Raw genomic sequence first — 13,234 nt, 5'->3', positions numbered from 1 at the left:
GTGACATCCATTTCCAGGACCTCTGGCATGTCGGATGACTCAGCGGCACTTGTATGTAGACGGGAGCTGGCTTTGGATTCCCTTGTAAACCAAACTGATTTGATGCTCCGTTGTGGCAGCGATGTTGGCATTTCTTAGTGATCCTTTTTGCTTTTAACTTTTTCACGTGGGGAAAGGATTTTACGAGAAACCTAATCGCATCGGCAGTCGAGCGGAGTGCTCCGGATGTTGCACGTAATTGCCCTTTCTGCCTTTTTCTGAGAGACTAGCTCAACTCCCGCTGGAACAGTGGAGCTCACCTGGAGCCAGGAATAGGGAGAATTCCCAAAGCGGTATCAAGGTAAGCGGGTGGGGGGTGGCTTGTCGCCACCTACGAATTAATAGCAGTAAAGGGGAGCTCGAGGAAGGTCCAATTTCCTTGGCACCTCGGCCCTGCTTTGCAGCAATGTCGATAAGCGTCGCTCTGGCTCATCAACTCTCAATGCTGTGAACCGCAGCAGCTTATTTGTTTGCAAAGAATGATAAATTCTGATTTTGGTAAGTTACTGTACCTTAGTATGAACCTCGCTTTTGACTAAAAAGGGATTTCAACAAAAGCAAAGTTTTAACAGCCCCTTTTGAAAGTAATTTCTACATTGCTGGACAAAACAAGATGGAAGAAGAGGTTTTTTTTTTAATCCAACTGTATTGCTAGTGTTTGCTCTTTGGTTCTCTTGGACAAGTCTTACTCTAATGGGATGGGGGAAATAGTTTTTTAAACTTTGCAGTAGCTTTTGGAGCGGTCAGTCTGAATTAGTCCGCCAGTCTTCCTCTGATGAGTATTAAATGCTTTTTGATCTTCCACTGAGATTTCCTGAATGAAGCGTAGATGCACATTTACATGTACATCAAAGCCAAAATCAAGGTATTTTCTTTTTCCTGCAATGCTGTTATGGATGCATTCATTAAAAAATGGTTCTGCCTTAATTTTGTTATCAGGCTAAATAGGATACAATTTACAAGGTCAGGCCACTGCCAAAGAGAAGCGTCACAAGAGCTTTATCAGCACTGGGGTTTACAGCTGCTCTGGGACATTGCAGGGCCCAGAATCGGAAGTTTTGGTCAGACCAAACGTATCCAGAGGATTATTAATGATACTCGGCGTGGTGGTCTAGATGTCGAAAGGCTACTTCAGGAATCATTTACTCTGCACTCGCCCCCTTCTTCCTATTTTTCTCCAGCCTCACTGCCGAGCAGCATCGAGAGATGAAGACTCTGTGAGACGAACCTCTGACTTCACGCAACCTGCACTGCAGGCTCTGAACCCAAGATATCAGCATCCAGAACAGACGTAAAAGCTACGGTGCTCAGTCGAAGGTAAGTGCAACAACTGGCTGCTTGGGCAATGTCATGGTCACAGTAAGGTTTAATGAAAGAGTCGGACACTAAAAACCCTTAAATTTGACATTTTATTTCATTGCAGAAGAAAATCCAACATAGGCCTCATTATGTTATGCATCTTTAATTATAAAAATAAGCAAAGAAAATAACTTGCATCTTTCTCATTACTATGATATGTTTCAAATAACCTTTATATGAACACACTGAGCTTTAAAAATGTAATTTAAACAATAAATAATGACATATACCAGATATGCTCACTGTTTATTCCAGTACTCAGCAAAAAAAAAAAACAAAACAAAAAACCCAAACTCTCTCCCCCTTCTAAGTATCTTTAAATTATAAATACATAATGCAAATTTATAATGGCACAAAACATCTAAAGTGCAAACAAATCACAATGAGAATCATGCAAACATTTCTAGATAAGCCCCTCCCCGCCCCCAAGAGAAATCATTTTGCAATGAACGCAAGATTAAAAAAATAAAGCATTAGAGATTAAACAAAACGTGAAATAGCTGGACTTAATATTGAGAATCATTCCCCATCCCCAGGGGGATCTCTCTCACCCAATTCAAACCATCTAAAATCAGGCACCCTTCCCAGTCGATGGGAAGCGCCTCTCCCATCTCCATGTCCCCCTGCCCTGATAAGAGAGAGCGTTAAACGACCAGCTTAGGCTAGATGGCAAAAGTTAGGCAAGGTGAACCCCAGGCCTTCTGATTTTAGGGATGCGTGCTTGCGGCTTCCTTACTACTTCAGCATAGGGAAAAACGTGACACATTAAAGCAGCTCAAAAACGTCGTGATGTAGTCGAGGCGCTCTCCGACACGAGGCATCCGGTGAGTCCCCAACAGCAGTGCCAGTGCGGAGAGGCAGAGCTTTGGTTTGCACAGGTGATGTTTACCTGTGATACCAGAGCAAATCGAATCGGGGGGAATTATTTTCCCAGCCATCTTCCCACCCGTATTAAGGGGACGACAAGTTTAAATTCCCACCGGAAAAAGAAAGTTAATTCTGACAACCCCAAAAGATAGGGTTTGGGGTAATCTATCCTCCTCCCCAGCCCCAAATCAACTTTATAAACCTTCTCTGGGTTTTCATAGAAATGGACGCACAAAGCAGCAGAGAAGCCACTTGCCATTAGGAGCATCTCCATGGGAAATCATGTCCTCAGTGAGCTCTGCTGGTGCGAGCCCGCGGGGGCCTTGGGTACCCAAAACGGGAGCTGCTTCGCATAGCCCAGAGCTGGGCTCCGTAGCACCAGTGCAGCCATCCAGGCGGTTGTTTGGACACTGCCTCGAGCCAGGTAAAGACCTTTTTGTAACTATTTCCCCAAATAGCGGTATGCACTTGATGCACAAACCCCAGCAGACTTCCCTGTTTAGTAATCCCCGTCTCCTAACGGTGCGGCGTGAGGTGTGATGCTGTAGGGTGGAGAGTCGCACATGCACAGTTCTGGGATCAGTTCCTAAGCACAAGTCAAACTTTTAGGGTCAGGATATTCAAGGGGCCTTTGGTTTTCACCTTGCAAAACTTCGTTGTGTTGGACTCTATATACCTGACTGTGATTTAAGAACGAGCAATATTGCATCTTGCTTGCCCTGGACGGCACGATTCAGAGTATTAAAAAAAATAAAAATAAAATAACAACCCTCTACCATCAGCAACATTTTTTGCTGCTTACAATTTTACGACAGCACTTTTGGGCTACATTTAATGAAGACAGCAATATTAGAAATGCTGCCACTGCATCTGGTTTCAATATATTAGCAGCAAGTTATTGTTTAAAGGCTTTGTGGTTTAAAAAAAAAAAAAAAGTTATATTGCTTTAGATTTTGAAAAGAAAAATAGATCCCTCCTTTATTAGCTCTCTAACTAGTTGAGCAAGAGTCATCCACTCTGCAGACGGACTCTAACGGGATAGATTTGGAGCGTGGAACTGGCCTTGTTGATCGCATGCCACAATGTGGCTTTTTTTGGCTCACCGAAGCCCAGCCAGACTACTGTGCAGAGCGGCGTTTGGGGGAGGCCCCCAGCTACTGCTGCGGGACCGGCTGCTCCGCTCCTGTTCTGAGGCTGCCGAAGAGGTGGATGGGAGGAAAGGCAGATCCAAGAGCATTAATGCATGTGTCCTCTTAAAGGCAGGCACATTGCTTTACTTCTGAAGCTTAAGAGAATTTAAGGATGTTTCCTGCCTTTCCCCAGAAATCAACTTTCTCAAGTAGGTTTTACCCTGTGGCAGCTATGAGATCCCAAAGCAGCTTTTTGTCAGCCATCCGATAATTCCCCAAATAGCTCTCCAGCAGCACTCGTGCCTTGGGTATAACTGCATCTCACAGCAGCTCTGTGGAGATAGGACTGGCCAGTCTGAACTCTTTTTTTTTTTTTTCCCCCCCCGTTTTAACTAGGCTCACTAGTAATATGTATAAAAACAAGACTACGAATGATTAATTTCTCTTCACTGAACACACAATTTTGGAAGCATGAACTCTTTTTTTTTTTTTTCCCCCCCTCCGTGTTAACTATGAGAAGAGAGGCTTGTTTCTGGCCCTGTAATTTCTGTCCTAAACATTTTCCCTTTCATTATAAAAAGGCCACAGAGTAGAATGTGAACTCTTGAATATGACAGAGATACTGTTTCCAGGAAAAAAGAAATAGCTAACTTACAAAACTAAGTTTATGCAATAAAGTTATTCTATTCTGCTCCTTTTAAGCAGACTCTCGTGGAATTTATGTACAGTACATGACAGATTTTAAAACTATTTATACCACAGTTAGAGCAAGACCTTTAATACTCTAGTCTTAAGACAGGGTTTGTTTTTGTTAGATTTCTTTTAAAGCTTTAGACAGTTAAATACAGTACATAGATGTTAGCTTTTAAATACAATGCAAGATTATGTAACCTTCTGACTAGCTTCAACCATAGACTGGCACCTCTTTTAATCATTTCCGTAGTACAAAATGTTCCTTTCCTGATTTGGTGTGTGTCGGGGGGGCAGTTTTAACCCATTTTGCACTGTGGTGCCAGGTCACGGTAACTAGAATCATCCACAGCTAGCGAGTTTAGTCAATCAACGGGTTAACAGAGCTGTATTGGAAGGGTTAGGACTGTATGACACTAAGAGACCAGGAATATGACATTCATATTCGTCCATGGCCAGCACAGATTCATAACACGAATTCTATTGACATCTTTAGGATGTGCAATAGTTATTAGTGCATCTATCGTTGCCTACCAGCTTACTACAAGAGAGAATAAGCTATTCTCCTTGGTGCCAAATCTTCAGACTTCAATGGTGTTAGCGCTACAGTACATTTAGAGTTTGGTGTCTGAAGGCCTGACTACTGTACGGTTATATTTAAGACTGAGATTGTTTGGGGTATCTTTTTGTGGGGAAGAAAAGAGATGGAGACATTTTGACGGTGGGAAAGCTGAGACACTGAACACAGATCCATGCAAAAGTTTTGTTCGAAAGGAATAGAAAATATTAATGACTAAATCTAAAACCAGTTCCTAGTTGTTATTAAAACTAGCTACAGTACACTTGGTTTGGGTGCATTACTCTTCTAGAAGAGAGACGTCAGCTTTGGTAGTGCTTAGCATCCCTTACACACCCATTGTCGCTCCCCCGAGGCGTTACGCGCTTTCGGCGGAGCTGCGCTTTGCGTGGGCCGGGACGGACCCCTCACCTCGGAGGTTCCTGAAGTAGAGTTTTAGCTTCTGCGGCTCGGTGATACGCCTCCTGGTGAAGTCCGCGCGTGGGTGGCCTTGGGCGCAGTGATCTGTCTGCAGCAGGTGGAAGAGGCTTGCCATGTTGGGCCCAATCTTCTCCATCAAGCTGTCCTTGATGGTGCTGACAGTCTCTTCATCACACTCCAATAAGCTTCTCACCAGCTTGTTGTAATACCTGCATGAGAATTACCATCCATTACTCCAGGGCATCTCCCAGCAAGACCAAAGAAACAAGGTAAGAGCTGATCTCAAGCCAGTAGACCAGTCCAAGCAATAAAACTATGAGAATCAGAATTTTTAAGTCATTCAGGGTGTGTTTGAAATTGATTTTCAACAGTGCACAATGTACATATTCTCGCTGCATCTAACAAATGCCCTGGCGCTGGAGATGCTGTGCCCATGACATACGGAAGGAACACAACCCATCAAACTTCCAATTTAGTCGTCCTAAATGAGCAGCTGCTCCAGCAATAAAAGGTAAGGCTATAAGCACAAGTGATTTTGGTGTTACCTGGTGGATCGGGAAGAAGGTGAGAGCGAGGAGCTAAGACAATCTAGTAACTGGCTTAAGTGTGTGTTTTACTCTCCACTAAACAACCTGAGTTTCTAGAGCTTGAGGAAGAAAAATAATTGCATCTTTCTAATAGACAGATACTGCCCATCACCAGACAGGATAACAGACTAAACAGACCACTGGTCTGAGCCAGTACGACCCTTCCTACAAATGCATCCATCCCTGTGGCACCTTTCGTCCCTCTCCCTTCCCCTCCATGCGCAGCCTTTAGCAAGGGACCAGAAGAGGGAGAAGCAAGCTCAGTCCAAGTCAGAGCCTGACAGATGCATGTACTCCCTGGGGGCAGATCTTTAGGACATACAATCAGTTGTCACTTCCAACAAGCTGACTACTCATTAAATCAGAAGTGAGGACCTTATGCTTTGCCCTGTTGCGTGCCTGCCTCCTCTACAGCCTGCTGCTGCATTTTCGCCTTCCAGCAGCCTTGAGTATGCGTTCCTTGCTCAAGGAGGGAGCCAGGAAATTGTGCTGATCTGTTTCCCCAGCACTGCTTGAGCTGAGCGCAGAACAGTGCTCAAAGGAACGATCCTCCGCGGGGCTAAGGCAGAATCAGCACAGCCCTGTGTGCACGGCTGGCTCGAGTAGGGAGAGCAAAGCTGGCAAGTGGGACCTCACTGTACAAGAGAACATCTTCCTAGGGAGAGAAAGTTGGGAAAAGAGGAGCAGTCCCATATTTGCTGGGCTACTTCTGCCTGAAAGGACATCGGAGAACTTATTTTAAGCCTTTAAGGTCACCGTGACATTTTTCCACAGGAGCAGAGAAGAGAATGACCTGCAGGTGGAGGAGGGGAAGGAAGAGGGAAATGAGAGTTCACATTCAAACTCCTTTCCTAACTCTCAGCTCTGGCCTTTAGAGCAGCCAGTGGAGGTCAGGTGAGGTTAAAGTTTCTGCTGCACTTGAAGTACAAAAGGACCAGGCTTTGGCACGGTGGAGCACAGTGCAAGTGCAGCTCGGCAGTGCTAATATTAAGGTCTGAAGCATGCACAGTAGTTGTTGATGAATACATCTGTGCGAGCCAGGCATCCAGCTTAAATCAGTCCCAGCCTAACAGGACAGGAGGAACAGATCCTATGCGCCTTCCTCTGCGGCGCTGCCTACACCTCCTTCATACAAATACAGCTTGGTGGTTTCCATAGCTGGAGCTGCAATCAAACAGCTCCCTAGTGCCTTTCAGCAGCTACAGTGCAAGCAAAGGCAACAAGGCTTTCCTCTCCTCCTGCTCCTGCCATGAGATTAAATCACAGGAAGATGCTATGACCTTTAACTACTTCCTCTCAGTGTCCCAAGCCAAGTGGCACATTCTTATTCTGTGGCTATGTTGGGACAGGGGCTGGGAAAGCAGGATGCTTTAGGAGACCTCAATGTAAACTATTAGCTGGGAAATCCTGCTGCTTTTGTTACTCAACATGTCATAATATCCTTTGGCTTCGACAAGGGTTGGCGGCTGTGGGGGAGGAGTTCCCTCTGCCTCGGGAGACAGCGGCTCCAGTTCAGGGTCGGTCCTCTGGAGAGGAACATCCCCAACACGTATAACGCCGCTGCTGCTATCACTGCATCCTCCCCTCGCTCAAGTGTCCACACGTCCCCCCTTCACCCCAATGCCCCTACAGCCCTGCCAAGAGCTGTTTAACTCTACAATCCATCATATTAACCTGAACTGCTCTTTCAGCCTGTAAAACACTGATGCCACAGTGCTGCCTGCTCCTCGTCCCAGCCCTTGGGGGAACGCTCAAGCAAACCTCTTCCAAATCTGCCAGGGAGAAGAGGGGAAACACACACAAGTATAATTTTCGCCTTCCCACAAGTATAATTTTCTGGATATAATATCTGCAATAGAGTTTTCTATAAGAAGTTTATGCTGGTCAGAGATGCAACATCTATATATCACTTGCATACCTGACCTAGGATAGGTCTGGAGGTTTAAGATGCTTCTAGATCAAGTCAAACAGCCACCCCAGAGGAGCTGTAGCATTCGCCGCAGCCAGCCAACATGTTAAATTGCAGCTTGGTCTGTTTGCACTCAAATTCTAGAGCATATTTACTCAAACTGTTCAAAAAGATCCCTTTTATCCCAATCACAAGACTCAGCACTGATTGTTCCAGGGTTTAGAGGAAGAAATCCCTGCCCTTGCAGCGTGACTGCGCAGACTGCAGTAGCTCCCTGAAGCTTCTCTCTGTCCCTTGTCCTTGGAGGATGGGGACAGGGCAGTTCTGTGCTCAGATAAAGGCGCCAGAGAGCAGTGACGTGCCCATTTCTGCAGGCAGCCTTTGCTATCAAGAAGGAACAGGGGTGAAGACAACCCTAAAAGAGACCATTAAGAACATCCGACTATCCCTAGAAATATGGGACTACTGGATCACGGCAGAATAAGGTTCTAGAGGAGCCTGTTCACTGATTCCCTTTAAGCTTTCCTAGTTCTTCATATTGCCATGCTAAGTCAGAGGGCAAGGCCTCATTTGCTAGGTGCCATATAAACCCAAAAATGGGGATGGCTGCAGCCTGAAGAAGTGAATGAAGTTGCAATAGGTTGAGAAGCTCTTATGTGCTAAATATGCCAGAGATGCTATATTAATCGAACTGGTTCGGTATTTAAAAGCTCTGTTTACCATTATACTGCATTCAAACTAAAAGAACTAACATTTAAACAAACTCCAGGCTTTGAAGTAATGTATGTCTAGTTAATTTTATGATTCTCCCCTGGAGATGTTTATAAGTGTATTTACCAAAAAGAGAATCAGAAGAATGCTGGTAAAACTTAATAAGGATTTGAAAAGGCAGAGAGCATTGCTTAGGCTAAGCTATATTAGGACTTGTAAGAAGTTAGTCAACTTGGTTCCTCTCCCTCTTCCTCTGTGCTTCACATTTTTGCATTTGATGCATTTCAGCTGAGGAAAGCTCCACGTACCGGTTTGAGAACTGATTTGGAAGCTGGACGACCTCCGTGATGGCTTCAGGATTTCGTTTTGCAATGCCGCACATGTCCAGTTTGCTGTAGCACTCCTCTTGCACTTCGGAGATCATTCTTTGGAAAGTGGAGCACCTCCGGATGGCAAGGAACACCTTGGATGTTACCCCATTTGCAATGCATTTCAAGCTTTCTTTCACAAAAGCTTTTCCCTGGAAACAGAAGAAAAACCTTAAACTGCAACAGATTTCATAGAAAGGGGTGTATTAACAGATACTCCGCTGTGGCTGGCTGCTATTAATTACCCTTGCTGCAATTACAGACCTGCTGGAGGTCCCTTACCAAGCACGGCAGGGAATTGGACCCTAAATGCTCGCAATTATTGTATAGTTATATTCACAGCAGTTTCAGTTGGGATGCACACAGTTCAGGGAGAACAGCGAGCTCCTGTTCCCAAAAGATTTAGGCAATGGAAGTCTTTGCGCGAACAGACCTAAAAGTGCCAGCACCAGAGATGGGCCAATTCTGCCCTCTGGGAGGGGGCCGGACCACTCGCTGCATACCAGTGATTTAACGCATCTGGCTCACCAGACCTCAAGATGCTTTAAGAGCTTTTAAGTTTGTCCTTGGGAGCGAGAGCACAGGGAATGAGGGGGCGTGCACATTTTGGGAAGAAAGTACGAAGGAAAAGGGCCCTTGGCAGAGCCACAGTCCTCTGATATTATCCTATTTATTCTGCTGCAAGCGACTGCAGCTCCGGAGAGACTGATCTGGCTGTTCATTCCCAGGCCCGAAGACTTCCAATTCAAATCCCAGCCCTGTGCCAGGTCACACAGTCAGAAGACTTACTTTGTTAGAAGAACGTTTGTATTTCCTCCTGAAGAGGAAACTTAGCTCTCCGCCCCACAAAACACTCCTTGCCAAGTCCTCACACATAGCATACAGTATGTGGAAAATGTGCTGTAGAAAATAGTCCTGAAGGATGCATTTGTAGCCAAAAACCGAAATCATGGTTCAGAGGAGTAGCTAAGCAGCAGGAAGGGCTGCAAGAAAGGAAGGGTTAAGCCTGCACAGACCCCATCTCCGTGAGGACAGAGAAATTAAGGCATCCATTCAGCAAAGCATTTAAGTACATGCTTTAATGCTGCAGGACTTGTAAAAGCACTTTATTGAATCGGGGCATGAAAAGGGAGCCCTAACGGCGAGGTATTATTCTTGTCCCCTTTATACTCGCACTGTACCTGAGTGTCAAATTTAGCAGCACTGTACAGGAAGGACTTGCAGATGTCGTACATGCCATCCGTGTCGCACGTGGAGTTCTCCAGGCAGGCGAAGGCCCCGCAGCCCACCTGAAGGGCACTGTTCAGACAGCGAACCACCTCGGCTGCAGAGAGAGGCACAACGTTACGTACGCACCGCTCCCCAGTGCCCGACTCCGTAAAGCCCTTCTCCGGCGCAACGTCAAGTCATGCTCAATGGCAGTCAAGCAGTAGCCTTATTGCTTTTCGGGACTGGAGGGAGAGGTAACGAAGAGAGGCCAACGGCACTGCCAAAGGGAGTTATTAACTGAAGTCATGCAACAGATCACCAGCAAATCAAGGAACAGAAACTGCAACTACCGAAACCTTCAATTGGTTACATACGGATTAAAAGAGAGGCAACATCTGATAGTCTTTGGCTAGGTGGAGACTTACAGGTCCATCCCAACCTAAGTCTAATTGCATGCATTTACAGCTTTGTTCAGAGTTCCTCTAAAGAAGGCAGAAGTAATGAGGATGGGCCCATGAAGCGCACTGGGTGGTGAGGTCTTCTCCATGGTCTTAGACCGAAGGGAGGTCAGAGCAGCTTGGCAGCATCTGGCTCACAAACCTCATTTGAAAATGAGACTGAAGTGACGGCGATTGCCAATAAGCTGGCATGAAATTTGCACTTACTGCGAGGAAGCGCTGGTTTTGCTAGCTTTGGAGGTATTTGTGCTTTTCTAAAAAGCATAAAGTATCTAGAAATAAGATTTTAGTTTGCGTGTCAATTATCAGTACTACAAAGGACTTGAACGAGCAGCTTGGTGCTAAATACGAGCCTGGTACCCAGCAGTTTGCAAGCATAGCCAAGAAAGGCCATATTGCTGAAGATTCGCAAAGAGAAGGGACATTTGGGCAGAGAAAGTTAAGGTAATGGAGCTGACCATGTATAATTAAAATCGTTGAGGCAGTAGTTAGTCTGAACAGGAGGGTATCCATGTCATCCCATCTTTTTTAGTGCAGATACTATGCATTTTAACAATGAATCAGCAGTATTGCCACATGATTGCCCTGAAATTAGTAGGGATTAACCTTTTTTGGTAAGCTGAACATCTGTCCCCCTATGTGTCTGTGCAAAGCATATTCATTACTTTTGCAGATCATGTTACGAGACATTCTTTAGGAAGAAATGCAAACCCAGCGTCTCCCATCAAGATCCTAGGTGTGGGAAAAGTGAGGATTTGCATTTAGTGGAAGAGAACACACCTTATTAAGAGCTAAGTTGTAGCCTAAAGACGTATCTCTATAACTAAGATCTTTACAGAAAAGAGGAGAAACAAATATATATAAAAAAAAAATCACCCAATTAACCCCTCCTCATTCTGCGCTCTTGCTTATGTGCCTGAAGGGAGAAATATTTGGTAAGATCATCCTCTCCCCAGTTCATAACCTCACCATCGCACAAGTCATTCCCATAATTATGTTTCCACAGGTTCAAATTATAACTTTGCTTTCAGCAGACTTAGTATGCATTAAGCTTTTATTGTTTTAGGCACGGTGCAATAGTGAGACCCTATGTTTCTATAGCAACCAAATACAAAAGGAAATTGAGCAAACACCCTAGTATAATGCTGCAGAGCCTTGCAGATCTAAAATAAGACATCTGTTAATGAGCTCCAAATTAGAGACCTAATATCTTTTCAGTATACTAGAAGACAGATTTTTAATTTCCATTGTTCAAGACAATGTGTCCAACTTATCTAAGCATCTATAGTGCAGAAAGTAGAGACATCCAGAGCTGACTTGCCAGCAATTTCTTTATCCATTGTAAAAGCAAGTTTGCTAAATGTCACAATCGTATTTTTATGGTACCGTCTAGCTGATAGCAATCAGTTTTTGAAAATAAATGCTAGCAGTGGACAGTTTCTAGGTTACTGCATTCTTCAAAGTCGCATATCTCTCTCCCCCTCTTTGAACAGACAGATGTTTGGCAGAACAATGGTTCAGTCAAATTTCCACGGATTTTATCAACTTCCTAAAAAGCAAGGAATTTAACACCAAAGTATGATTGCAATTGGAGAAGAGAGAAAGATACATGCAAGCAGGGGAGAAAAAAAAAGTACATGGAACTCATTTAGTAGATGGGGGAGGAGGAGAGAGAATGGATTGCATCCTGCAAGCAGATCACACACCGGTTCCCTGACCCAGCTCCTGAAAGAAGAAGATTTCTTCTCCAGCTATGCACCAATATCCTACTGAATCAGACCCTTAAATTAATATTTGTTCCTACCAGCCATTAAGTTTATAAGCAAAAAAAAAAAAAAAAAGAAAAAAAAAAGAAAAAAAAAAGAAAAATCAGCAGTAGAGATATCTGAAACAGTTTAACACATCAGGGTTCAGGCTCAAAGCCCTCCTTGCTGCGTGTTACCTGAGTTCTGGGCTGCAACCCTGGGTTTCCTGGGGCTCACAGAGTCATTCTGTTCAGCTTCATAGGATGCAGATGCACTGATCACCAGCAGCAGGAGAAAACCAGACTTTAGGAGCATTCTCTGACAAGTTTCCGCTAAGTGTGGTTTTTTGGGTGGGTTTTTTTTTTTTTTGGGTGTATGTGTGTGTGTGTCTCTCCTCTTCCACTTCGGCTTGAGCAAAGATGTGGATCTGGATACGCGCTCCCAGAGAGAGAGAAAGGAGTCTGCCGAGGCTCAGGGACGTGCTGCAGCCCGGCTCTGCCTGGCCCCTCTGGCTCCTGCTCGCTGGGGGACCAGGAGCAGCGCTGAGGGCTTTTATAGCCGCCCTTATCGGTCCCCCCGCGGGCTGCCGAGCCAATCGGGAGGCGCTGGGCAGAGCCAATGGCAGACTGGACTCATTCAAGCCCCAGAAAACTGCAACTTCACAGGAAGAATATTTTCCAGCCAATTAAAAGTACCTGCCAAACAACAATAACCAAAAAGTTACTCTTTGGAGAGGCGGTGGGAAAGGGGGGGGACGACTTCCTATGGATAATTGAGCTCAAGGAAATGACAGGGCAGTCCTAAATCTTCCCCCACCCCAAAAAAAAAAAAAAAAATCACCTGCCCTTTAAGAAAAGATATTTTCCCATCCGTTTAGCAGTTATCCCAGGGTTACAGCAGCTTGGAAGAAGGGAAGGGGCATTTTTGTACGGTACGTACAATGGAGGCTGGCACCGAGCCTTCACGCGGCGGGTCAGCCGCGTGACCTGTCAGGCAAAGAGGACGTACCTGTGTGCGTGCAGATGGGAGGCATCGCCTCTTGCCCGCCAAAGCACGTGTGCGCAACACTGAACCCGTATACGAACACACTACACCTCACGTAGGCACATGCAAATACCCTCTCGGTGCCCGAAACCTTATTTCTCGTACACTGCATTCCTTATCT

At 45.2% G+C, this 13,234-nt stretch overlaps 1 protein-coding gene across 1 annotated transcript; it reads right to left on the bottom strand.

Moving 5' to 3' along the window:
• Positions 1-5,020: 5,020 nt before the first annotated feature.
• On the bottom strand, positions 5,021-12,384 carry STC1 (stanniocalcin 1). The gene is made up of 4 exons (XM_009273044.1): positions 12,267-12,384; positions 9,839-9,981; positions 8,598-8,809; positions 5,021-5,291 (listed from the first exon to the last, which is right to left on the bottom strand). Exons 1-4 carry the CDS (start codon positions 12,382-12,384, stop codon positions 5,021-5,023), a joined length of 744 nt encoding a protein of 247 aa, XP_009271319.1.
• Positions 12,385-13,234: the final 850 nt, after the last annotated feature.

Source organism: Aptenodytes forsteri, unplaced genomic scaffold, assembly GCF_000699145.1.
Source record: "Aptenodytes forsteri isolate BGI_AS27 unplaced genomic scaffold, ASM69914v1 Scaffold158, whole genome shotgun sequence".
Lineage (NCBI taxonomy): Eukaryota > Metazoa > Chordata > Aves > Sphenisciformes > Spheniscidae > Aptenodytes > Aptenodytes forsteri.
Note: the sequence above shows the minus strand (reverse complement) of the source record. Positions and strands in the feature narration are given on the sequence as shown.